Source organism: Bradysia coprophila, unplaced genomic scaffold (assembly GCF_014529535.1).
Source record: "Bradysia coprophila strain Holo2 unplaced genomic scaffold, BU_Bcop_v1 contig_358, whole genome shotgun sequence".
NCBI lineage: Eukaryota > Metazoa > Arthropoda > Insecta > Diptera > Sciaridae > Bradysia > Bradysia coprophila.
The window spans coordinates 4,661,961-4,688,917 of record NW_023503616.1 but is presented as its reverse complement, the minus strand read 5'-3'; the positions used below and the strand labels follow the sequence as shown (position 1 = coordinate 4,688,917).

At 34.4% G+C, this 26,957-nt stretch overlaps 8 protein-coding genes across 17 annotated transcripts in view; 4 read left to right on the top strand and 4 right to left on the bottom strand.

Annotated features, from left to right (window-relative positions):
* The window catches only part of LOC119081379 (ribonuclease P protein subunit p25-like protein), a 29,153-nt gene extending 20,716 nt beyond the window's left edge, over positions 1-8,437 (bottom strand). Inside the window, exon 1 of one of the 3 annotated variants that reach the window (XM_037190260.1) lies at positions 8,299-8,437. The gene's annotated coding sequence lies outside the window, so the exon portion shown is untranslated. Of the gene's footprint in view, positions 1-3,049; positions 3,198-8,298 lie in introns of those variants that run through there. The other 2 variants (XM_037190261.1, XM_037190262.1) reach the window with 2 other exon arrangements.
* Positions 3,425-7,279, top strand: LOC119081377 (aromatic-L-amino-acid decarboxylase). The gene is made up of 4 exons (XM_037190259.1): positions 3,425-3,751; positions 5,032-5,216; positions 5,459-6,521; positions 6,591-7,279. Exons 1-4 carry the CDS (start codon positions 3,619-3,621, stop codon positions 6,920-6,922), a joined length of 1,713 nt encoding a protein of 570 aa, XP_037046154.1. The 5' UTR covers positions 3,425-3,618; the 3' UTR covers positions 6,923-7,279.
* A 75-nt stretch (positions 8,438-8,512) lies between the features above and the next one.
* LOC119081371 (post-GPI attachment to proteins factor 3) lies at positions 8,513-12,389 on the top strand. The gene is made up of 6 exons (XM_037190250.1): positions 8,513-8,765; positions 8,826-8,910; positions 8,971-9,196; positions 9,253-9,377; positions 9,433-9,774; positions 12,271-12,389. Exons 1-6 carry the CDS (start codon positions 8,627-8,629, stop codon positions 12,344-12,346), a joined length of 993 nt encoding a protein of 330 aa, XP_037046145.1. The 5' UTR covers positions 8,513-8,626; the 3' UTR covers positions 12,347-12,389.
* LOC119081372 lies at positions 9,841-25,850 on the bottom strand. 3 transcript variants are annotated; one of them, XM_037190253.1, is made up of 4 exons: positions 25,844-25,850; positions 10,565-10,608; positions 10,456-10,512; positions 9,841-10,399 (listed from the first exon to the last, which is right to left on the bottom strand). In XM_037190253.1, coding segments are annotated over exons 1-4 (573 nt in total). In that variant the 5' UTR covers positions 25,845-25,850; the 3' UTR covers positions 9,841-9,928. The 3 variants fall into 3 exon arrangements, with proteins under 3 accessions (XP_037046148.1, XP_037046147.1, XP_037046149.1); XM_037190252.1 differs by lacking the exon at positions 25,844-25,850 and adding an exon at positions 11,117-11,232 and having other exon boundaries at positions 10,565-10,631; XM_037190254.1 differs by lacking the exon at positions 25,844-25,850 and adding an exon at positions 11,064-11,190 and having other exon boundaries at positions 10,565-10,631.
* On the bottom strand, positions 12,379-13,229 carry LOC119081374 (peptidyl-prolyl cis-trans isomerase H). Its single transcript, XM_037190256.1, has 3 exons — positions 13,042-13,229; positions 12,777-12,953; positions 12,379-12,717 (listed from the first exon to the last, which is right to left on the bottom strand). The coding sequence occupies exons 1-3, from the start codon at positions 13,123-13,125 to the stop codon at positions 12,427-12,429; spliced, it is 552 nt and encodes a 183-aa protein (XP_037046151.1). The 5' UTR covers positions 13,126-13,229; the 3' UTR covers positions 12,379-12,426.
* LOC119081373 lies at positions 13,718-14,843 on the top strand. The gene is made up of 2 exons (XM_037190255.1): positions 13,718-13,845; positions 14,139-14,843. The coding sequence occupies exon 2, from the start codon at positions 14,143-14,145 to the stop codon at positions 14,776-14,778; it is 636 nt and encodes a 211-aa protein (XP_037046150.1). The 5' UTR covers positions 13,718-13,845; positions 14,139-14,142; the 3' UTR covers positions 14,779-14,843.
* Positions 15,464-18,603, bottom strand: LOC119081370 (sialin-like). Of its 3 annotated transcripts, none has more exons than XM_037190248.1 (6): positions 18,432-18,603; positions 18,242-18,376; positions 17,534-18,169; positions 17,398-17,477; positions 15,827-16,224; positions 15,464-15,762 (listed from the first exon to the last, which is right to left on the bottom strand). In XM_037190248.1, exons 1-6 carry the CDS (start codon positions 18,434-18,436, stop codon positions 15,616-15,618), a joined length of 1,401 nt encoding a protein of 466 aa, XP_037046143.1. In that variant the 5' UTR covers positions 18,437-18,603; the 3' UTR covers positions 15,464-15,615. The 3 variants fall into 3 exon arrangements, with proteins under 3 accessions (XP_037046143.1, XP_037046142.1, XP_037046144.1); XM_037190249.1 differs by having other exon boundaries at positions 15,468-15,762; positions 18,435-18,600; XM_037190247.1 differs by having other exon boundaries at positions 18,242-18,603.
* Positions 20,392-26,957, top strand: part of LOC119081367 (rap guanine nucleotide exchange factor 4) — a 67,102-nt gene continuing 60,536 nt past the window's right edge. The window contains exon 1 of one of the 4 annotated variants that reach the window (XM_037190238.1): positions 20,392-20,502. The gene's annotated coding sequence lies outside the window, so the exon portion shown is untranslated. Of the gene's footprint in view, positions 20,664-26,957 lie in introns of all 4 variants that reach the window. The other 3 variants (XM_037190239.1, XM_037190236.1, XM_037190237.1) reach the window with 3 other exon arrangements.

Here is a 26,957-nt window from a genome sequence, read left to right as displayed (position 1 = left end):
AAGCACTTTCTCAACATTTAGGTGTAAAACACCTTGCAAGAGTAGAAAATAGTTATTTATGCCCCGTTGTATGCAACTTGATGCAAAGTATTTCATTAGGCTCACGATGTGTATTACGACACACGGCCTGCGGCCTGTATTAGTATTGGTTCAAGTGATTGATAGCAGATATTATGCTACCTCAGTTTTACAGTGTATGTACACTCATTTTAGTCATCCTTGTCGATGAATTATAGAGTGTTATGATGAAAAAGATATGTTGACAAGTATACTAAGACAACTTATAATAGACTGGTCTTCGGTCCTCTCGCTCTCAACGTAACATGTTGAAAGAGAAAGCAATATTTTGACAGGTACCCCAAGGCAAGTTATAATTTACTAGTCCTCGGTTCTCTCTCTCTGATCATAACAGTCTATAACAGACGTTATAACAAAAGTTCAGTGACAGCTGCCAATTAGAGTACTATTTTGTATGAAATTTTTTTGTAGATTTTTTGACAGTGTCAAAGTTTTTTTTATACAGTGTCCCGTTTGAGTACTTTATTTGGAGTACCACTTATGCTCCAACTAATATATAGTGTAAATATTCCAGTTTCTGTGAAATTCGCAGAACAAATTACATAAATTAAGAAAATCGGCAACTACATCGTCGTGAAAGTGATATGATTTTAATTCTAAATTTAACCATTGCGGAAATTCGTTTTTATAAAAAGCTCAATTCTTGAAGTTATTTGGTCATCTGTTAAATATCATATCGACAACGGTAATCCCTCGCTAGTCTCTTCTAGTATAGCAAAATGTTTATCCCTAGCTAATGAGGTAAAAGATCTTGCACCAGGAGATTCGGTAAACAAGATAACTAACATTATTTGAATGATTTATATCGCGATACGCTCGCTCTTTGTAAAAAGGTTAAACAATCGTATCATTTTTGTCGAAATGTCTACAAAACGTAAATGCGGTAATTCTGATCCGACAAAGATATCATCATTTATGACGTATGAATGAACATTTTTATCAGCTTTATTTGTTTAATGTGAGTGTTTACTAAATATTAGCAATAAAATATTTATTCTTACAATTTTTTTCTCTCACTGTTTACAAAGTATATTTGAAATGAAAATACAAAAAACTTTTTGACTTTTTCATATTCCGTATTAAAATCACATTAGGCAGCATTGATTGATTTTATAAAAATTTATGGTGCATAATTTGTCGTTCCGATTTGTAGTTAAGTAAGTGTTTGATAAAATTTCTATTTACACAGGGGGATTATAACAGAAACTACGACATTGGATTTTCTCACATTTTTTTTTTCTTCAAAATAAATTCTGGCGCGCTGCTACGCGAACTCGTTACTCAAATAGCGCCAATTTAACGACCATAAAAGGATTCCGTTGAAAGGTACTGTCTCATTTTGTCTATGCGATAAAATCTGAATCATTTTGTTGTGTTACACATTTGAAAATAAATTTTTCCTGAAAATACTAGTATGACGTAGAACAAGAAGAAAATACAAACGAATGCGTGCGTGATGCCACACACCAATTCAAAAAATATTTCCTGCACATTTTCTTTATAAAATTTACTATCGGTTCTGGAATATGTAAGAGAAGAATGATGTTTTGTGGTTTTCTTCTCGTCCATTATTAATATTACAAATATACACAATACAGATTGCTCAGGATTTTTGTTTACATAATAAGGTAAAACAATTATTTGTATCGCTATAAACGATATACGAATGCGTGGGAAGGTTAAGTGAGAGCATTTATTTTAAGAATGTATGATTCGACCCCTTTGGTATGCGCGCGGATTAAGAAAGGCTCGCTTATAAAAAAAGTCGTAAGAAAAGTTTATGTTTGCGCTGTTTATGGTCAACTTGAATTAACAAATGCAAAACTTTTTTTTTGTAAAGTGACTCATAAAACTCACTTGATGGAGAATAGTTTTGAGGATGAATAAATCGATAGGTGCACTTTTATTTGATACATTTAATATACAAACTGTTGACTGTATGAAATATTTTGTGCACCAATTGGAGAAAATTGCTATTTTCGCCCAATTTAAGAAAACGTTCTTCACACTTGCGAGTATTTTGTAGCAGATTTTTTTTTTCTTACCGGATAGAAATACACCTATAATCTTAAGATAAATAGCTAACATCTCACCTGGTGAGTAGTAGAGATAATTTCCTATTTATCATCTCGGATTATGTGTGAAAACTTTAGGATCGGAATGGGTCAGTTTTGGGTCAAAGACGATTTTATCTGTTCAGTTTTAGGTTGAAAATAAATCAACATGAAACTGACCTGAATAACAACAGGTTGTTGTGAACCTGGTTTCCAGGTTTCAGGTCAATTTATGTTTAAGTACTCTTTGGATAATTCGATTAGAAGTTCAAGTACACTGATAGAAAATCGATAGAATTGTTGCTACGTGTGACATGAATATCGTGCACGTCCGACGAATATGTATACGACCGACACGAATAGTCACAAACAGTACGTATAATTATACAAATCACACGTAGCGCCATACGTGTCCGAAGTAGGTCAGGAAAAAGGCTGTGTGGAAGCCAATTATACATGAAACTGTAGCCGAACTGAAACTCAAAGGTTGATCGGATCAATCTACTCAGGTTTTAGGTTGCGAACACATCAGGTCGATACCCATTCTGATCCGAAGAACGGTAGTTCTGTCATCGCCCAATATTAAAACTAATTCGTCTAACAAATAATGAACGGATTGAACTTGACTCTAACAAGTTAAAATTATTAAACGTCTTGAATTACTCGACCTAAAAGAGTTTACCAAATACGAATATTGTACAAGTACTCGAAAATCAGGCAAAAACATGTTTTATCGAATTTTTGTCGTATCACCGGCTCGATTAATTTATGTTAGTAAAAAAAAAGTCAAAAATCTGCAAATCATTCCATCAACGTTACGAAATACAGCACGATATCTTTAGCCGAATTTCATCATTTTGCTTCATATGTTGTCTGAATTGATAGTGTATTTTGTGGTTCAAATTCAAAATTCTCACCTGTTAAAGCGATTTGCATATAAATGACTGAAGGCACACGATCACTCACACTTTATTATAAATATGTCCATACGTATATGAACCCACAATGATCATAAAAATTACTAAAATGATTTAATGACTACATATTTGTCGATCAATTGTAAGCTATTTTTACAACTATATTTCCTAAATAACATACACGAGTAACAGATTTTTTTTTAAATATTCCATCAAGCTCTTTCGTTCTTCGGCACAAAAGTCCGAATGCTTGAGCTTTACAGCACACAAGTATAGCGTAATTAAATAAATATTTAAAATACCCAAAAAAAAATACAGCAAGTGAGATAGTATATGTGACCCAATGACGATTTTTTATATAAATCTGGTGGTAACCGTGATTTCACTTCAGTTAAGCACAAGAAACGCTTTGATCGATAACAGAAAAAAATAACGGAAAAAAAAAAAATATTTTCAAATCGAGTGAAGTGAAAAACGAGAGGAAAATCGCAAGCATACAGAGTGAAAAATTGAAGTGAATTTATAATAATTGGTTGATTTGTGGAACAAAGAAAAAAAATATATTAAAAATGAATACAGAAGAGTTTCGTGTTTATGGCAAACAAATGGTTGATTATATATCGGAATATCGAGATAGAGTTGATGAACGAAAGGTCGCACCGACATTATTGGATCCGGGATATTTAAAACAACTCATTCCATGTAAGTAATACGACACGATGTCAATTATATAAATTTTTCGTGAAAAAAAGAAGAAAAAAATCTACGATATGTCGTAAATTAGGACCTTGATAAATTACAGCTAGAAATTTATCTTTAAAGATAAGGAAAAAAAAAACTTTTCCAGATAAGTTCAGGAACATTTTTGTTTTAAAGAAAGACATTAATTAGTTTTCATCGGTTGATCTTAAAATATCACATGATGACATTGTGAATTCTTGCCTAAAAAGGCTTCAGTACTCATTACATTTACCTTTTAGAAATGAATATTCATGTTATTGAATGCAACGACAAATATAACTGATGCGCTCTGTCTAGTGCTCTTTTATACAACAAAATGTATGATTGGTTAAAGAAATTAAGTAATAGATTTTCTGTTAATATGTTGTGATACTTTAAACATTTGAAGTAACAGATTTGATTTACTCTTACCATTTCTAAAAGGTTTAATGTTGAAGGACTTTACCTCCTTGAACTACGATCTAATTTGCTCTGACTATCGACAGTTATTGAATAGTAAAACACAAACCGATAATAATTTGTCATAAAACGAATTTCTTTTCTCTAAAATTAGGAATGCTAAAAGCTGCTAATTTTTTAAACTGGTTACTGTTGGGTAATTTGGCTTAGAGACAAGATAAATAAAATCGACAAAAAACAAAACAAACACCTCGGAGTTTTGTTGTCAAATCAGTTATTGGTAATACATTTGTTGCTATATTTCGAGAATAAAGAATACCTGAAATTTAAAACTTTGACTGTACAATATTAAATAGGACGAAGGGTTTATAATGGCTTGAAAACATATCAAAATTTAATGGACTACATGAAAATTCAAGAGTTTACCTAATGCGAAATATAACCTTTCTTCCGTACTAGCCAAAGAAATTTTTGGTGGCATTTCGGTGTCTTTTGCTTTACTACAATATTTCAAATCAAATGTGCTCGCTCATAGCGAGAGTGCTTTGGTACGCTTGATTGATAGAAGATAAAATCATTAAATCAACAGATTGTTTCTTTATTTTGTTTGGTGTTAAAAATAGAGTTGGTTCAAAACAAACGCCAGTAGTTAACCTTCTTATTGGTGACTTAATCGGTATAACAGATCAGTTTTGAAATGAAAATGTGTTAGCGTTATGTGAAAACAAACAATGCTTTAAAATTTATATAGGTTTAAAGCAGCCGGTTCTTAACTAGTTTCGTCAAACAATAATGGGATCTTTCAATGAAATTTAATTCAATTAAAATTTTGTTTATTTCAGCCGAAGCACCAATGAAAGGTGAAAGTTTCGATGAAATTCTGAAAGACGTGGAGGGAAAAATTATGCCCGGTATGGTACATTGGAATCATCCGAAATTTTTTGCATATTTCCCGTCGGGCAATTCATATCCGTCTGTATTGGGCGATATGCTTAGCAGTGCAATTGGTTCGATTGGATTTTCATGGGTTAGTTAGAATTTTAGAAAATATTTGTTAACAGGGAATTATAAGATCCAACCATTTCAATATAATTCATGGTATTGTGTCCACATACGGTACAGATGTTGATACGCATACAGAAGATACATATGTGGAATGAATTGAGAGAATTGGATTGAAATGGTGGGTATACTTATAATTCTCTAACAGTATTCCTATTCTTCATTCGACCTAACATTTTAAATAAGAAACTTTCGTTATATCAACAGGCTTCGAGTCCGGCTGCAACAGAACTAGAAACCATTATTCTTGATTGGTATGCAAAGGCATTGGACTTGCCAACTTTCTTTTTGAGTGACTGTCCCGCGGGGAAAGGAGGTGGAGCTTTACAAGGATCCGCATCGGAATGCGTACTTGTGTGTCTGATGACTGCTCGTGATCGAGCCATAAAGGAGCTTAAAGGAGACAATCAAGACATTCACGAAAGCGTGTTCCTGCCGAAACTGATGGCTTATTGCTCAAAGGAAGCTCACTCGTGCGTAGAGAAAGCAGCAAAAATGGCATTGATCAAATTGCGAATATTGGACACAGATGACCGAGGACGTTTCCGCGGCGAAACTTTGCGTACTGCTATTGAAAAAGACATTGAAGAAGGATATACCCCGTTCTTTGTGGTTGCAACTGTGGGAACAACAGGATCTTGTGTTTTCGATAATTTGGTCGAAATTGGTCAAGTGTGCAAGAGCGTACCGTCGATTTGGTTCCATGTTGACGGAGCTTATGCCGGCAATTCATTTATTCTTCCGGAAATGAGACACTTCAAAAATGGGCTCGAGTATGCTGATTCGTTCAATACAAATCCGAATAAACTTTTACTAACCAATTTCGATGCATCTGCAATGTGGGTTAGAGACGTGATGGCTTTAAAAAAAGCGTTAACGGTCAATGCACTGTACTTAGAACACAGCAACAATTGTGCAATAGACTATCGTCACTATGGAATACCGCTGAGCAGAAGATTCCGAGCACTCAAATTGTGGTTTGTTTTTAGAACATACGGCATATCCGGGTTACAAAAATACATTCGTAACCATATCGCCTTGGCTAAAACCTTTGAGGATCTAGTCTATAGTGATGATCGATTTGAAGTGAGAAATGACGTGCACTTGGGACTAGTTTGTTTCCGACTCAAAAATTCTGACGAAGTAAATCAAGAATTTCTGGCCCGCATCAATCACTCTGGAAACCTACATATGATACCAGCTAAAGTATTGGACAAATATTGCATTCGTTTCTGCGTCACATACGAACATGCCACAGCTGAACATATAGGTGAGTTAGCAATATAACTTCAATTGATAAAATTTGAGATTTTAAACGAAACGATAATTTGGTTTACAGAAGCAGCATGGGAAGAAATCAAAGTATTCGCTGATGATGTACTGGAATCTCAATCACCTAACACCGAGCCTCTGCAACCAATTCAACCCATCAAGAAACCCAAGAAGAAACTTACGCGCACTGCATCCTCACGATTTTCGTTTACGCGCAGTGTTTCTCGCGAAATTTATGAACGACAACACAGTCATAAAGGTCTTACAGACGGTTGTACACCGATAATTGTTTTGGATTCAAATGAAATCTTAGAAAGTTTACACAAAGCGTCAAAGAAAAATTTACAACGATATCAACAGGTTGATGCAGCAGAAAGTACCGACGAGGCGAGCAATTGAAATAATAATATTTGATGTTGAGTGGGGAAGTATTGAAATTCATCTGTGAATGAATTGAACAAAGTATTATAAATTTTTATAAATTTAATGAAAAATGAGAGAACATTCTCCGGCGGACGTAGAATTGGGAATGTATAAAATTTAATATTTTCGATTTATAAACATGACAGTTTAAGAGAAAATTTTTAATTATTTTAAGGTTCCTATTTAAAGTAAATATTTTGTAGCTGTTACTCTATTTATTTAATTATTTATGTGTTTCTACCGTGTAAGCCTGTCGAACGTATGTACGTTCAATGTATTCTACCACTAACAAAAATAATTTATCATTCAATGAATTACACGCTAAATACTATCCGAAACTTTTTATCGTTTTCCAAATTAAATTACAGCAGGAATTAGAACCAATTGAGCAGCTGAACTAAAATCTCAAATGACATGACCAAGTAACACCACACAAATTTCAGTGGATGAAAATGAAACTGCAGAATAAAGCGATGTACCGGAAAATGGACTAATCGATTACAGGGTTGCCACTCCTCCAAAAAAACTCCTCAAAATCCTATCATTTCAAAAAGCTGCCTAAAATCTCCTGAAACTCTAAAAATGGCTCTAGACAGACTAAAATTTAATTGCTGCTAACACAACTCAAAAAAAATCTCTTGCGCGGTACAGAGATCCTTATTTACTTTTTACATATTAGAATTTCATTTTGAAGCTGACTCTCTCAATCGCAAACGATATTTAGAGTTCTATCTTTTGAACATTACTTACATTAAACATTGAATCTCACAAAATCCTCCTTAAATCAAGCCTCGTAAATTCCTAAAATAGGAGGCATTTTAAACCGTGGCAGTCCTGCGATCAGTGTACGAAAATGTCAGATGTTGATGTTTGATTTTCGGTGAAAAAATACCTATTTCTAGCCTAGCTAGGAGTAATACAATCTAATGAAGGAGTCCATGTACTAACTAGCTATGAACCATTCAACAACAGAAGTAATAAGTCTAAGTGCTTGTCGTTTGTAGAAGGTTAAACTTGTTACAGACGGTTACGTTGAAATACCTTGGTTAATCAGAACATCTATTTTTATTCAGGGATCGACTTAAATTTTAAATTGAAAGAATTGCGACAGTTCAGTTAGTTGACTGTTAACAGATGATCAGTAATGATACGAATTTACAAATAGGAACTGAGAGCTTGGTCGGCGTGTTAATGGAAAAAGTCTATAACCACAGATAAGAGAGCAGGGCAAAATGTTATTGATAGCATCGGTAAATGCTAGAGCAATTTTACTTGAATACAACAAATTTTACAAAGTGTCATTCATGTAAAAATGTTCTACTAAAATGAAATAAATATTTTAGAGTACTCACAGTCTGATATAAATTGTCGTAAATCCAGAAAATTATTCGTAAACAACCGGCTAAAAAATATGTAAACGAAAGCGCAGCTCACAAATTTCAGGTTTGGCGTGTGTGTTTCCTTGATTGACGTTTGAATGAGATACGTTCACATTGTAATCTGTCAAAACAAATTCACGATATCACAAATAGGTGGAGTCGTTGACGATTCACTATCGCAAAAAAAGTAAACGAAACGAAAATGTCAGGACATCTTGACAAGGTGTCGAGGTCTGGTCATTGATAGACGAAATGTAAACAATAACATTACTAAATGTTTTAGTAGTTTCGCTTCCTAAATATGTACACTCTTAATCCATCATTTGGATTGGTTTTAGTATTATGTTTAGGCTTTACTACAGTAAATGCTTCATATGGAGATCGAAGTAAATTTTTTATAAATTGTGTTAGAGGGTGTCTGTCTCAAAATTGTACGGATGGTAAGTAAATACATGATCGAAAATCTCAATAGGACACTAAATTTGAATAAATGATTCCAGATGGTCTATCATTCCAACCAAGCCATACCATAAAACAGGAATTCTTCAACGAGTTGTTGTTCTGGAGTTGTTCTGATGAATGCAGGTTCGATCTCAGTATAACTGATGTATTCCGATAGTTTCGATATTAATCTCGATTCTTCAGTTATAATTGTATGTGGCGCACAACCAATGCTTTCATCACGAGAAATTGGCCAGTGCCACAATTTTATGGTAAATGGCCATTCGCACGCTTTCTGGGTATTCAAGAACCTGCGTCAGTGGTATTCTCAATATTAAATTTTCTAAGCCATTTGTGGATGATACGACAATTCCGCAATGATGTTCGAAGGGACAGTCCAATGTTCTATGTTTGGCATGTATTCTGCGCGGTATGTGTGAATATGGTTTTGTGTGAGTCGGGAAAATAATTTGAATGAAACTTCAGATCTGCTTAAATGGATGGATCTGGTCGGCCGTATTTCACACCAGAGATTTTCCAATTACTGAACTATGTGATTACAGTTTCGCTTACTCAATAGTATTGTCGACATGTTGCTTAATGGTTTTGAGGTATTAGAAAATGTAATTTCTACAAAGCACAAGATAACAAAAAGATTCTCCACAGAATGTTTCACAAGACCTCGCTCCTCGTCAAAACAGCATTTGCTGTAGTCAGTCTACTTTACTTCGTGAATCACTTTGCCAACCTCAGCACTGGATCGTTCGACTACGACTATAATATGAAAGCGAATGTAGCAACTGGAGTTGTGTCAGGTATTGGATGGATTATTTGGTACCTTTTCCAACGGAGAAAAAGGACGTACGCATGGAAAATGTTGGCTTTTCAATTGTTAGCTGCGTGCTCTCTATTGCTGGAACTAAATGATTTTCCGCCTATATTCTGGACATTCGATGCACATTCCATTTGGCATTTGTCTACGGTACCGTTGACATTTTTGTTATACAGGTAAATATACTTAGTATTAACAATACACCCAACAGTCGAAACTATCACAGTTAATGCCAGGGTTTAAAAAAATCTTTAAAGTAAAGTTACACGCTCGTCCTTTTAGAACAAGATTTTAATTCTTTTCCCAATTCTTCAATCTCGTATTGAGCAATCAGTTCAGATAATTCGAAATAAATTGAATCGGTTTATGAATCAGAGTGTTGTGAATGCGATCGGATGCACATTTTGTGTTGTATGTAGCAATAGTACCAGTCACAAGTCCTTCTCCAGTTGTAGTGACAGCCCCTTTGATTAGCATCAATGAATTGTAACACACACGTGTCAGGCGCCTTCCTACCGTCAATGTTCGAATCGCTTCATTAAATTGAATCAGTGCCAGATCGTACAGTTCAACAACCTCGTTGAACTGTTCATCTGTGGCGCCTCGTTTGTTTAGGAAAATGACCACGTAATTTGCAGCATTTCGGTACGCCTCCACAATTCGGACGACTTCATGTGAATAATTGCATTCCCTTGGCATGTAGGTTTGATAGGCTCGTATAAAGTTTTGGTTGGAATTTTTGATTAAATTTGAATAAATTTCACGTTTCGAGTCTATGCAAATTCTGGGCAGAGGTATTGTCTGGAAACATCAACTTGAATTAAAAATGCTGGCAGTTATGCAGAGTATATTCTTACGAAAGCATTATCTATGTCAGTGCTGGCGACTGGTGTCGCTCGTACAATGTTATTTATCTAAAAAGAAATTCATGAAATTCGTGTTTCACTCAAAGGCTTTCGAATTTACCGAAATGAGAATAACAAACAGGGAAATTGATTTCAACATTTTCACTTGCGTCGTCGGTAACTTGTCACTGAAAAATCGAAAGAATGTTAGGCTAAATGATTGAGTAAATTTTCTTAAGACTGGTTAACTTCCAGACGATTTTAATAGTTATTTGTTTACCGACGAGTGGAGAAAATAAGAAATTCTAACAAGAGCGATGTTTGCGAGCAAGAGCGAGTGCCGTAATTTCACTCGAGTTGGAATTTGCTATATTTCCCAGATTTTCCATGTTGCGTTTTGTAGTTTTTCTCCACGAAACGAAAACATCGATTCGCCATATCATTTTCGAAAACATAAACAAAGTGACAGTTAGAATGATGAGAAAAGTTGTATTTTCACCCCACGGGAGGGAGAGAAAATGCTGCACTTTTCTCACTAGAAATGTCATTCGACCAGTCGTCAAGAAAACAAAACAAAACGCACGTACGAAAAATTTCTTAAATTCAAATTCACTGAATACCTTTTCAAATTATCGTAATGTTGAACGTCTACTTCAAAAATTGATTTATTGACTCGAGCAGAAAAATATCCACTTTAAGTTGGGTGTTGTATAGAGTCTGACTGTTTAATTGCAACTGAAATTTAGTTTTCATAACATTTTCACCACGACTCATCCTAATATCTTGCAAGTTTTGTTCTAAATAAACGTGTTCTGCAACATAAACAGATCACATTTAATTGCTGGCATATCGATTCGTTAATTATCTTCAATACACCATTTTTTCAGAACAATTTGTTACGCAATTCGTTATTATACGCATAGTCCAATAATGGTTTTCTAATGGTAATCTAATTGCATTTTTATTAGATCTTCTTGCAGTTTTAAACTCGAGCAACGAATACCGATCTATTTTATCTGCATAATATTTTCGTAAAAGAAACTGGTTTTGCTAACATTGTTGTTGTTCTGACGTTGTACCACGACAATTAGTAAGAATGTTCGTTGTTTGTCTGTTATTTTTGAAAATTTTTAAACGAAGACGAAGGCACTTTCAAGTTCATTAACAATTAGCATGCGTAGTTGATCTCGAGTAGTAAGTGAATTCCAAGACGGGTGTGGTACGATACCTTGATTTTGTATGGATGCTGAGTACAATGATTTCTCGAACATTGTCACATGACTATCCTGATTCATCTACTCCTCAAATGATCGTAAATACTACAGTAGACCATTTACAGGCTTTCCCCATAAATTTTATCGTTTTGGTTTCGTAGTTTTATTTAAACTCATATCAGGGTGACAATCAGAATTGAGTTTAAGGAACTTATAGAAATCAATTCGTATACACCAACGCACTTTCTTTGACGTCATGGACGTCATCTGACTAGAATTACGTCTTTTACAATTCATCCTCACGGTAAAATTTATCCGAAATGGTCAATTTCGACGTAAAATATTTTTCCAAGTCTAACAAATTGAATGTGGAAATTGACTATCGATAGATCGAACCGAATTCAAACCTCAAAATGGGAATTATTCTACAGAAAGGATGTATTGCAAAACGGACACTGTTGTGATTCTTCAATACAGAAACAATACATGACCTTCTGTTCTTCAAACGTTTACTGCTTAACAGACAACGTCGACATCATCTCGATAATCTCGACTATTGGTTCACATAATAAAAATTCTGACGTTAAATAATTCTGACCGATTTTCTTTCCAGCTTTGCAATCGATGACTGTAAGGCACTGCGACGAGAGAAATTCGAGGCGGTTGATGACAAGGAAAAACTTATTTGATAAATTCCGCTCTAGTCACAAATACACAATTGATCAAAACATACATCTTGCAAGTCATTTATTCAGCACGTCAGCGTCTGTTACATTTGTCCACATTGCGAAATTACAACTGGTAGTTTGGGTTTGTTATTTGGTCCGGTGGGTACATTCTCTATTTTTCGCATAATCAATAATCCGTCCAGCACTCTACCGAAAACAACATGTTTGTTGTCAAGAAAATTGCATTTTGCGCAGGTAATGAAGAACTGGCAGCCGTTAGTATCTTTTCCACTATTGGCCATCGATAGCAGTCCCGGAGAATCGTGTTTGAGTATAAAATTTTCGTCAGGAAACGATCCTGAGTAAATACTGCTGACGCCAGTCCCGTCACCCTATAAAACGTTTAATTATGACATAAGTAAGGTCACACCAAAATCACAATCCAGCTTACGTTCACAAAATCACCTCCTTGAATCATAAAATCTTTGATAACTCGATGAAAATTGGCGCCTTTGTAACCCAGCGGAACTCCATCCTTTCGTTGTTCTCCAATGCAAAACTGTCGGAAATTTTCACTTGTTTTCGGTACAACATCAGCAAATAACTCGAATATCATGCGACCAATCTCCTGGGGGAAAGCAGTTAAATGTTTTTGTTTTTAGGATGTGCGGCATAACCTTTAAATGTAAACGATTCGAAACAATTTGTTTACTAACCGTAGTTCCAACAGCAACGTCTATAAACACAACCGGATTGTTTGGATTTCGCAACTGTGATTGAATTTGATTCCATGTTGGCATGTTGACGAATTTACAGTCAATTTACGATCGCTTCGATATAACTTGTCGAATTTTTGTAAACAAAATATTGTGTTCCTGACACTTGATGCCATCAAACACTAATGCCACTAATGTCATTGAGAACATTTTCAGAAATGAAAATCAGATGGCGTAATGCAGTCCCGAACACTGTTCACTCTACTGGGCTCTGAACGTTCTGAATCTTCAGAACAATCACAATCATGCGAACGATACGAGTTTGTACGGTATTTGAATAGTCAAAAATTTGTCTAAGTTCGTGAAGTCTTTACTAGAAAATTGGTCTTACCTGCCTGTCATTTTGATTAACTCAGAGGTGTCTTAACAGATTTTGAAGAATCGGCCATACCTGGTATGTACATTCATATGTACAAACGTTTCAAAAAAAATCTAATTCACTGACTGTCACTTTGTTTAATTGTGCTGAAAAAATTAGTGAGTTCTGCCGTTTCATGAACTCGCCATACCTTACTCTTTTCCTTTCCTTAGAAGATTTGAGACATTTCAAATATTGAACGAGCTCTGAGATTTGTAAAAAAAATTCTGTCTTCAGTGACGTTGTACGTTTTGTTATTCGTACAGCTGTTTACTAACAAAAACCAAATTAAAAGACAAATTTTTACCTAATTAAAAAAATTGAACCTAGCTGAATACAAGCGACTTATATTTTGTGAAAGGAAGATAAACATATTCGCATTGTGTGTAAGGAATATGAGGCTGCGAGCGCACTTACGCCGTTTAGCACTCCGTTTACGAGTGAACAATGGAAGCTCCTCCCACTTTCCATTGTTAAAACGTAAACGGAGAGCTAAACGGTGTAAGTGCGCTCGCAGCTTGAATCTACAACTTTGTACAACAAATTTTTTTTTTTACCGACTATCAACTTAATAGTCAACTAACATCGTGATACTCAGCTATCATCTATCAAATATTCGAAATGAATGGGGAAGTATCTCGTTTAAAATACACTTCTTTCTTTTCATTCATTGTTTCAGAACAATGAGCTGGTGCCCGGACAGCGATCGATCAGATGACCTTAGGACCTCGTGGGACATGTATGAAGAGTCAGATAATAATTATGGCCTCAACAAGTTGAAGATTCGACCAGGAAAAACTCCATTAGATGCAGCCGAATATGATGATGAAGTCGAAGACATGCCACCTGACGCTATGGCCGAATTAAGACTTGAAGCTTATCGCAGGAAGCTTGGATTTCCAAAGAAAACTGAGAAAAGCCGATGGCCCGATGATGCAACAGTGGATGATTCATCTGTGGATTTAGAAATATGTAAAATTATACGAAACACTGGCTCGGACCGTGAACCACGGAAAAATCCGCTGAACTCAAAAACAACCAGCAAAACTGCAATTCCATTGGACAAGTTTCCAGTTGCCGGTGTTAAGGATTTATACTTAACTCCTGATCATTTCAAGTTCGGAAATGTATATTTTCATTCGAAATCGGAACCGAAAAAGGAAGAAGTGCATGTGCAGCTAGTCAAGGAAAATGATGATTATGACAGAACAAATACAGCCGAGCGTAAAACGTTTAGAGAGCCAAGACGTGGTGTGTCAGGAGAGCAATATGTTTCGCCGAGACAATCATATTTGATGAAAGCGCGTCACAATCGGTAGAGCACTACATGCATCCACTCATTCGATCACACTGCGTTTACGTGATTATACGGTTTTAGTACTACTACATGAGTGAGTGTGACTATTATACATACACTCAAGCGAACTATAAGAAGCGTGTTTGTATAAGTGGACCAGTTGGTAAAACAGCTGATGCAAAATTAGCAAAAATTTGGCTGACTTTAGATGCATTAAAATTATTACAAAATTTGAAACAAACAAAATTCGTTATTCGTATTTCCATTGTCAGTGCTTGGGGACGCACTTACCACTACATTAAACTACTCCTAAAAACAAATTGTCTTCACGAAAGAAGCTAGCCTCGAGATAAGCAAGCTCGTAATCAATTTTAATTATTGGTGCTAACGGTAAATTGTAACACATTTCAGTTTACTTAGTCTCTTAGTTCCAATTGTGTGATAAATGATGTGTTCAATAAATAACCATATTTTGATGAGTTTGTATTTTTTTCTTGAAACTTATTTCTTCAAAAGAGTGTTTAAGTTTGAAGAGAGCGAAAACCAGTTAAATTTAAATTGTCTCGAAGGTTAGGCTCAGTTGAAATTTGTATGTGACCCCAAGATCAATTAAATTCAACTGATCAATCAAAAAGTGCTTTGTCCATACATAGTAGAATTTTGAGCAATAAATATTATTGTAGCATAATCGTGTAGTAATTTGAATAATGTAAATTGTACACTTCGAATTTCTTCGAACCAAGTGAATGATGAACACAATAATTCATTCATCATTTCACAAATCTGCTTAATATAATTCTTGAATAGATACAAATACAAAATATAATGTAGAGTGAAGTGAATACACCAAAGCCTATCGCTAATTTTTCGAATCCTTCTTATCACTGTCTTCTTTTCTAACAGCCCAACTTTGCAGTTCACCAGATGCAAAGAACCAATAGAATACACTACCGAAAAGATAGACGCCTGCAGTGATATAGAAGATAATCTTCCATTCGGATTCATTCTGAAAAATTATATGCTAAGTAATGTTCTGTTTGATATAAAAACTGTGTTAGCAAAATACTTACGGGAGTGTGAACAATATATCCAGAGATGAGCGGCGATACGATTCCGGGTACAGTTCCAAAAGTATTAGAAATTCCCATCAAGATAGACGCATAATTTGGCGCAATGTCTAAATGATTTACTGTAAAGCCAGATAGCGAAAATGCACCGATTCCAACTCCAATCGTTAGTAGGACAACACTGTAAGTTCTATGCACGATGAAGGCCGCCAATAACATAAAAACAGTTTGTCCAAGGAATGACAAGCAGTTGAAGTAGCGACGTACTTGCGATGTAGTCAAAATTGACTTGACCTGGAACCAATCAGCAAGAAAACTGGAGACAAACACCAAAATGGACAGTGTAAGATAAGGTAGCGCTGACAAGAAACCGGAATTTGATATATCATAGTTTAGTATATCTGTAAGCAAAGATGGTTATTTTATGCATAGATTAGATTAGATTAGATTAGATGGGAGGGTGTAAGCCCAGCACCTAAGCCTCAGATGGGCCTGTTGTGCTATTGTACAAGTCTCTTGATCATATGGACTGTGATTTTACATCATATCTCTCCCGACTTAGATTGTTCACAAATCGACCGTGTGTTAACGTCCCATACGTTGTGAATTCTCCAAGCCGTGGGTGGTATGCGAATACCACAACCATCACTAATTGACCTGTACATTTTCCCAAAGATGGCGCTATCAACATTGTCATGTTGTAGCTCTTTCTACTATTGACATTATGTCGATATGGTTTCTTTTATGGAGAAAGCGAATGTTGGGTTTTTTGATATTTCCGACTTTGTTACGGTTACGGCTATTAGTTTTAGGTAATAGCAAGTGTCTAATCACCATAGGCCATGAGTTGCCTCTTCGTATAAATCGCCATGCCACCATGTGACTGAACTCGTTCTGGCGTTGCAGGTTGTAGCGTTTGAATGATTCGTATTTCGTCATATCCCTTGACATCCATACAACGTATCAATCAATAGATCTGTTAAACCTCGCGGTCATTTTGGAGTACAAGATAGTTTCTGTATCTTGGGATTGTACCACAGCAAATTTGTAAAAATTTGCTATGTGGTTTTGGGGTGTCAAATGAGAACCCGAAGCGTTTGTACCTTACCTGCACTAAAATTGACTGCCAGATGCCATACGGCAATGTGTCATTTTCGTACATTAATCGAGCACGTAATTTAGCATTAGCTTCTGGTAGAGTCGATTGTTAATCCGTAAACCGACGCCACGAAGCACATGTTAAATAACAAAGGAAATAACACAATTGTTGATATCGCACAATGAGGCGAGAACGACTTTATTGATCAAAGAGAAAATGACCTACGAGAACAACACTTTGACTTCGTTAATAAAACCTTTAAAATAATTTCACCATTTAAACATTACAGCAAAATAAAAACACCAAAGCCGTAAAAGTTGGCACAGAAATTAGACAAAATCGAAAATGAATTCACACACAGCCACACAAAAGAAACACTTTTAGAGAGCAACGCATAAACACGTCCGTTCTCTGTGACTGCCGTTGTCCAACCATCTATTTTATGCATAAGAACTACAATTCGTTGAATAACAACCTTTGAGAAATGATGGTAATTGCGTCAGCAGCGTAAAAAATCCCCAGCTCTCACAAAAATGAGCCACAATAATTGCCCAGCTTTAAAAACGTTTTGTTCAAATTTGTTTAAAATAGTTAGTTGACATATAACTTACACAGCACTAGAGGTCCAAATTTCTTTCCATGGAGCTTCCGAGAATTTCGGTTGATTCGGTTTTTGATGTCCCAAGCTTGCAACTATATATGTTCTCTCCTCATTTGTCATGTGCAGATCATCTTGAGGACTTCGTTTAACAATAAAAATCCACAACAGAAACCACAAAAGTCCGACACATCCAAACACATAGAAGATACTCTCCCATCCAAGTGTCACAGCTAGAATACCAGACAGTGGCATGGCTACTACTGTTCCCATATAATTGCCAGCGAGAGCAAAACCTGCCATTCTTGTACGTTCCAGTGGTGGAGCCCACTTACTCCATACATCATACATACATGGAAATGTCATACCTTCGAAAATTCCCTCGATTATACGTATAGCAAGCAACATATAAATGCTATAATTAGCAGCAACTGGGGTAAGTAGCGTCAGTAAAGCCGTCGTTCCTATTCCTATAGCAAATATTTTATTTCCACCAAAATGATAACCGAGATAACCACCAACAAACTGTGTACAGATGTAGCCGTAGAAAAACGAGCTAAGAACCAAACCCTTCTGCTGGGTAGTCCAATCAAAGTCGGACTCATAAACTGTAGACCCATTGGACAGCACAGTAGTACGATTGTCTGTCCTTAAATAAAGAAATTTAAAATTGAGAACTTCAACATATTGAACCAATTTATTTGTATATCATCAACCATACATTGCCACTATTGCTACACTCAAATTTACCCGAAGTGCGTAGACATTAAAGAAACCAAAAAAGGCCAACACCACAATCAGATTTCTTTTCTTCTTCCAAAATGGTAGATTTTCTTGCGGTAAATCTTCATATTCACTAGAAAAAGATGCCATCACATTACAACTCCTCACAATTCAAGTTAAAGGCTTACAACATTTTTACAAATTACGTTCACAGTCGGATTTACACAGCATTTACAACTTCATAATCGTATCAACTGAGACAGTTAATTGAGAGTTAGTATTATCAGTCAATTGCAACAATTAAGATTAGACGTCTGAGAATTCTGAGACTTAGTTATTTTCTCCTTTTGAGTTTTTGATGGGTACTGCTATTTCGTATTGACATGTGAGCAGACTGACGAAGTATGAAAGACACATGTGAACGCTGTGAACAGATGGACCTGTTATCGACAAACACGACAAAAATAAGTGACTGTCTCAGTCATTAGACATAATTAAAAAATGTTTAGGTCAGATGAATGAATAACTAAAAGTATTGAATAATCCGCATCAGTAAAATTACGCGGATGAGTTCAGTATTTTTATCTCGGCATTCGTCACATCTAAAATAATTAGCTTTATAGCAATGATGTAACAATATTATTGTTTTATTGTACTGATATGACTAGTAATACATATTTTAAATTAGGTTAGTATACAGTGCACAGCTACGCTACGTGAGACAGAAAGTCAGCTTGAATACGTTCAATACGTTCTAATAAATAAAATTGGAAGAAATGTTTCAACTGTGATTTACAATGCTAAGCTCTCTGGAAAGAATCTTTTGGAGCAATAGATTTTCCCATAAAAATCTTTTTGATTCATTTTCATCGTAAACCTTTCAGAGGTGTGCTTATATCCACACGAATAGATTTATTTTTCAATATGCAATAAAAACCATAAAAGAAAAACAAATTTTTCCATCAATACCCAATGGATCATACATTCACAGTGACGGTAAAGCCAATTACACTCAAGTTGAAATACCCTTTTGTCATTGAAAAACTATCTGCGATTTTCGGCTTTCGTCTTTTTTAAGTGATATACTTATATTGGTGCACTGGGGTTATGAACTCATGAATCTAAAGGTCTAACAAAATACATCTATTTTTTAAACCGAGCATATTTTTCGTTTAATATTTTCTGGTATCTCGTTATAACCATACATGTATCACAATAAAGTGTTTATTGCTTGTTCACCGTATGTTGGAGTACTTTGCTCACCACTCAAACTCAGTATATGTGACATCTTGCAAAAAATTATTAGACACACATGGAAAGAGTTTTCATTTCCTTACTCAAGAAAAACCAAATCGACTAGGTAGTCAATTTTAGATCACAAGTAACCATTTATGCATAACACACAAGGTGGATGCTTATGCACTTATATGACTTATATGCTTACTGAAAGTCAAGTAAGACTTATTCACCGATTCAACAATTTTTTTTCTTGATTTATAATTTAATGTGATAAATTCACTTTCAATATCAAATATAGTTCATGCATGTCCCTAATGTAATTTTCTTTCGTTCTTCGTGCCCGCTGTGAAAAGTTAAAAGAGAATATTCCATCTTCCGTCTAAATCCAATAAAAATTTCAATCCCTAACATAACATTTTAAAGGAAATGGATGTTACGTATCGAGTAAAACCTTTAAAAACATTGCTGTTGCATTCGCAATAAAATTAAAGGAAAATAAAATCGAAATAAAACTTAAAACGAGTGATACGTAAACAAACCATGGACCGAAAGTGCATAAAATGAACTTTTTCTTAAGCACTCTGCAGTGCGAAAAAGACATTCTCTTAAGACTGGATATGTTTAAAGAAAGACGCTGTATAAGACATATTACAACATACTCTCACATGTATTCAACAAGAATGTAGCAAAAAAAAGCTCCGGCAGTGTAGTTGAACTTCTCTACAGGTGAAATAAAATTATTCGCAAGGTATGAATTATTTCTCCTACGTAGTATATCTCCGTACCATTTAAAGCGAGTATTATATGTACACCGAATTGTACGTGGTTTTTTTCTGCGCCGTCGCAAATAACAATATCCTTCATCTGGTACTTCGGTAGAAGTGCTTTTATAACAGTAGTAGCATGCACTCTCATACATAAATTGTGCTGTGTGGAAAATGCGATGATCCGTCCGTATACCTCAACAGCTATTGTGCCAGTTGATTCCGACCATTTGAAACGTTTGCAAGCAAGCAGATGGTTGGTGATTTCGTTCTTTTAGTTACATTCCGGATGAAAAGTATTTATCAATTAAATATTGAAAGAAAACGGTTTTCAAATAAATAATTAATTTTTCGTTGGCATTTTGTATCGGTGGATCTACCTACCTGTTGTTTTTAAAATATATTTACGTTTTCAAAGTAACAACAAAAATAAATTTATTTTTTTTATAAGTATTTTGTATAAATGAGTATTTTTGCTAAATTGTTGAATGTGATGTGAGTAGGTGAACTTGTTTGCGGTTGAATACGATTTATGCAAAACCTACCATCATCTTAAACAACAGTGTTGTTTGTTATTTTTTATCTGTAGGATGTCTTTTAGTTCTCTTAATTCGATAGTTTTTTTTTCTTCAGCATCGAATGTATATCGCAATTCAAAGAAACAGAAATTGTATTCATTGAATAACATTCGGGTAAAATTTATAAATAAATAATCGACGTAAACGAGTGAATCTTGTAATCAGTGCATGCCAAAAAAAATTGTTAAATCCAATTTTGCAATGAGAAAATTTTAAAATTCAGTGTCATTTCGGATAAAAGAAGTTCATTAGGTTATTTCCACACAACAAAAGTGTGTGCTATATGCAGCATAGTGAAAAAAAAATCCAAACATTTTTTTTTGTTCATCAGTTACATTATTAATGTAATCATCCCGGAGAGAATTCTGTTTCGTGTAAACGCAAATGAATTTTTGGCTGTGAATTAAATTAAATTAAATTCGAATTTATTATTTTTGGTGTAAGTCTGGTGGCTGGTGGTGCAGAAAAAAAAAACGGTTCTTTGTAAACCACATTATGATTGGTGGGCTTTTTGTGATACAATCCTAAATTTAATTATTGAAATAGACTGAGTTGTTTTTACTGTTTTCCTCTTTTGTTATTTTAATTGCAGTCACAGGTTTTGTGAGTTAATTAGGAATTAATTTCTCATTTAATTTGATTTCATTTTAGTGAAAAAATTTAGTTTGGTCATTGTATTAATAATGATGACAGTGTATTGCCTTGGAGGTTTTTTTTATGACTCGTTAAATTAATACAGAACGGAAGTTGATAAAAGTTTCGATTCGTCAATCTTAAAATAATAATTTTTATGAACGTTTGGGCGTTTGGTTACAAATGTCGAAAAGAAAATGTTTCGAAAGGGTATCTACTTATTGTCAATGCCTTGCGACTAAGAAATGCATTTTATTATTCATGTGAACGAGTCGTAGCAAATTTATTTATAGGTACGGTTGCATTAGTGATAAAAGGATAATCGTTTCAAGAAAATCCCTCGAAATGACAAAAAATTCGAATTTCATTCAATTCGGTACGAAATTTTTGAAATGTATAGGTCAGATGTTTATTATTCCATGTATCTGATTGTTTTTCAAAAACGATTAATTACCATAGTAGAGATTATCATTAATTTCAGAATATCGAATATCAAATATGATACGTAAGTGATTAATGAAAATGTAGTAATCAATCGCACAGGTTTAATTATTCAATTATTACATTCAGCATTATAAATCAAGTGCCGAAAGTGAACCTATTGATATCAAAAATAATTAGCCATATTTAGATTTGCACCTGCGAAATTAGTTACGGTTTCATTGTAATGATTGAAATAATCTTAAATTGGATCTCGATTCGTTTGTATCTATTTCGGAGAAACAGGTCAATACATTTATTTATTTTATTCGAAAGCTATTATCATTATACCTTCCAAACCAAACAACTTTCAGTCAATTTTATTACCTCTTTACCAACGAATTAACTTTAATTCCCCGGGTAGAAAAGAAAGGTTCTATGGCAATTGTAATGCTAATTATATCACTACGAATAAATAGAACAAAAAATAGTTGACAGCAAGCTTTAGTTTCTTTCATACGTTCATTCATTCATTTATTATATAATTCATGAATGTAAATGTTGAAGTATATCCTCGATACTCGCTACCTATCGATTGAATTGAAAATTATTGAAGAAATCGAATACAGTCAATGAACGATATATGTGTAGCAAATATCTGATAGGTTTCAATTGACACACACGGGTTTACAACAGTAAATAATGAGTTGGCTGTTGTCTTGTTATTTGAATGAGCACTGGTAATAGCAACGCTAAATCACATATATTATGGACAGAACAAGAATGTTGAACTCAAACTTCATGAATGGATTTTTTTTATATCAAGCTAAAGTGCTAAAGGTCTGGAATTATTATTATAATCATCTGTTATCAACAATAACGATAACATCAAGCAATGTCCCGGTTAATTAAGACCACATTAAGTAGCAAATAAAATGTTTAAACAAATGAAGTAACAGATTTTGTACCGAGGCACTTAAATTAAACAATGAATCAGAAAAACAAACTCTGTGATAGATCCGAATAATGTACTCACATGCAATGACTATATTCGCGAAAATATTTTCATGAATTTTCTCAAATTTTCGTGATTTTCTCAAATTTTCGTGAATTTTCGCGAAAACTTTTTTGTGGAAATTAGAGAAAATGACGAAATTTTGAGAAAATTTATGAAAATATTTTCGCGAATTTAGACACTGCCCACATGAGCTCATAAGCATCACATCACATGATACAGTGGACGTAATTTAATCAAATAAACATCAATCACTGAACCCCTTACTTAGATCCAAAGTGAGGAGAAATGTTTTTTTTTGCATTCTCCAGAATTTAATTTGAGATGAAATTCACCAAATTCACTAGTCGCTGGTAAAACAATTTCGAGAATATAGCCGAACTTCAAACGTGTGGCTCTCGCCTTTTGTGTTAATTAAAATAAAAAAGGGAAACCGTAGCTGGTTTGGTATTTTAACAAAGTGTATATTTAGATAGAATGTAATGTAAACAGTACATACAAAGATATTCATTCATTAAAATTGTTAGCAATTGTGTGCGGGTAAAAATGCCCCCTCTAATATTTGAACTGCTATCCAACATATTCGGCGGCGAAATTAACCAAATGCTTCTGTTTATTGATTTTCGTGCATTCTTCCGTTTTCGTTAATAATTTATTGCCAGTCTAAATTTGTAATTTCAAATTAGTTTCAAATGTAAGTTGAGCAGACGCTACATTGCATTTTATTATGGTGTGGATGTAAACAATCTATTAATTTACAGCTTCTCAGCAGCGGAATGTTATGTTTTGATTTCACAGCGCCATTCATACTTTAATGGTAACATTATATTGGGAAATGCGGTGTAGTTTTTCCGATACAACACACCAAAATCTGTATTACTTTAAAATCAAATAGTTTTAATGTTTCTTATTCTGTAGCTGTGCTCAACATAACCCGTAACTCTAGCCATACATTTATGCATCGAAAAACCTTGATTTGGCATACTTCCTTCCTTCCTTCAAGATTATTACATATAAACGTAATCAACCAACGCAACATTTCATTAAAAATGTATTTGAGTCGTGCCGCCAGACGGTAGTAAATACATAATTACGTTAGGTCACATAATTCACAGTTAGTAGCAGCTCTCTGCTTTATGTACGATGTGAAATGTGCATGAAGATATTAATGAAAAAGTGCATGAACTATCACGTCCTTTGAAAAGGACGAATTGCAGGGAACTTTCCATTGAATATATGAAATCCATTGAAAGTATTAAACTTTAATTTCTAAATTCCTGTAGTACAAGTGCTTTCATTCCTTGTTGCCATTCTTCCTCTTCTGATTCAGTTTAAATTCAACTAAACATACATTCAGTCGGTTCGGGTTAACGTCAAACCACAAACTGTTTTTAAAGGAAATGAGCAAATATCATCATTTCCCTCATGTAGTAGTTTTATGGGATGCTTTATCGTTAGCTAAAAGGGTGTATGCATGTTTTATAACCGCAGCAAAACATTGTGAAAATATTGTATTTGCCAGCAAATGGATAATATATTGAATGGTTTAATTTTTCAAACTCATTGCAAAGTTATTTAGTTAGGCGCTATAAGCGTTGGCATTCTTCTTAAATACTTTCGTTGCGCTGATTCCAACCCAACAGCTCAATTCTTCAATCTTTAATCTTTAATCTTGGACATCATTAACTTTTGGTGGTTTGTCCGGGCAGCAGAAAACTTACCCTCACCCCGACAATTCGTTCTAATGTGTGGTACTCAAAAGTTGTCGGAATCAAATAAGTAATGATACAACTGGAACCTATATCTGTCTCGGTAAGCTACTAATGAGCTCGGGTTCAAAACAAGCTAAAGAAGATTTAGCAAACGATCCACCCTAATAAGCGATCTGGTGACAGGCGATTGAAACTAGCTCGGGTTCACACCGAAAGAATGTGATCAAATGCAGTACAAGTAAACCTCTCATTTGCACAGTTGTCCTTTTCTTCCTAGTTTTAGGCATTTATAGACGAAATTTTGAACTTATAGAAACGACTAGTCATGTGCTATCGGGTAGAGTAATTGAAGTCCGCTAACTAATGTTGAAGTCATAGACTTTTTATCACGAAACTTTGCACAAATTAAGTAACAGATTTAATGATTTTGTTGCAATATGATTGCCGTTTCCGAAGGGTTGTTAGACTAATCATCTGACCTGAAGCAAGGTCATTATCAAAATAATAACGAAGTGACATGAAAAATATTACTTTCTTTCACTTATAAAAAACAAGGCCAAGCAAAACTGTATACTCGAATGACATTGATTATATTTTTATCACCAACAACCAGTTGATACGGAGCTAAACTTACATGGCACGATTTTCGACAGACATATCCATCACATCGCTTCTAAACAGTTTGTATATAAAGAGCTGCCTAAATAAGCCCAATCCTTTTCGTATATCTCACCCCCGTTGATACGTTTAACTATTTTCGTGAAGTTAACCCCCCATACCTACGGAAAACTCACACTTCGATTCGTTACCGTATTCAAGGTAAGAACGAAAGACGAAAAAAAACCCTTTTCGAATATATATGTGTTGTACAAGGGATGACAGTCAAATAGATGTAGGAACAGAGAAAATTAGGGTGGTTCACAAAACTGTTTACATTTTGTGGTAAATATTTACTTTTGCTGTGAAAACGTCGGACAATATCCCTGTATGAGATGTTCTAAAAGTGTGAATATTATTCGTTCGATACAATCGTTACATTTTCGATTCACCTTAACTCGATTTCCGTTAAGAATAGAATGTCGATGTTGTATTTGAGGACGAGATGATTCCTTTATTATAGAAGCGATCTATCTTTATATCCTGTTAAATTCCTTTGCATTGTGGAACCCTCTTGACACTTAATGTGGTTGCAAATACACATAACTTAATATTCTCCCCAAACGAAAAGGAAAAAAAAACTTGACGTCGTCGTCTATAGCTGTACAAACTTTTACGTCACCAGCCAATGCTGTTATAAAAATACAGATTCATTATATACATACAAGATAAACGGAGAACGTTGAGGCAAAACAATCTCTCTTACGGTTGAATTTAAGTTACGAAAGTATATATTACATTACCTGGATGGACACTATGTGCTGAAGTTTGTGGTGAGGAGTAAAGAAGAAAGGAACAAAAAAAGCGATTAAGCAATTAAAAGTGTTTTTCACTTTTCCTTTTTGTTTATTATTGTGACAATGGTGCTGTGCCGTAATTGGATGTAGAAGGATGTGTAGGAAATCATTTGGGATGTGTTTCTTTTTCGAAGATAGGCACAGTACAGTGTTTCTTAAATACGTGTCTGACGATGATTTAACTTAAGGAGGTTGAATCAATGCAAAAATTATCTTGCAAATGAGATATTCGTATGTACTTTGAAATCATTTCGAAATCATCACGGAACACGGTAAGATATGGTCATCAATTTTAAATAAGTTGTTTACAAACAATGGCACAGTTGTTTGTTGCAAAACAAAGCATCTTTTCGTATTTCAGTAAAAACGCTGTTCTATGTCTGTTTTCCATACAATGAATTCAATTCTCCAAATTTGTTCGTTAAATATAAAATATCAGAAAAAGCATTTCAATTAAATATTTGCGAATTGTGGTTGATATATAAATATCTGCAAACGACATGAACTGACTAAAAAATGAAAATTAAACAAAATATGTTTTATGATTGAACACAGAATATTAAAATGATCGCGGTATATGTGCAAGGTTTTAAAATATTTTAGTATTCACATTAGACAAGTCCGTAGCTTTCGGTTAATGTATTTTTGTTTTACAAATCAATATTTAGCACTTTTAGTCATATATTTTATACAATTGTCACAATTAACATTGAAATTAGTGTTGTCTCGGTTGTCTTTGATTGTCTAATCATCTATTGAGAACAGCAAAATAAGCTATAACCCAAGGTTCATGTAGTTACACAGTAAAGTTAATGTTAAAACAAATGAAGTACAAGATTTTGTATTAAACACTATTCGATATAATTTCATCAGCAGAAGTAACAGACTTAAGTATCATA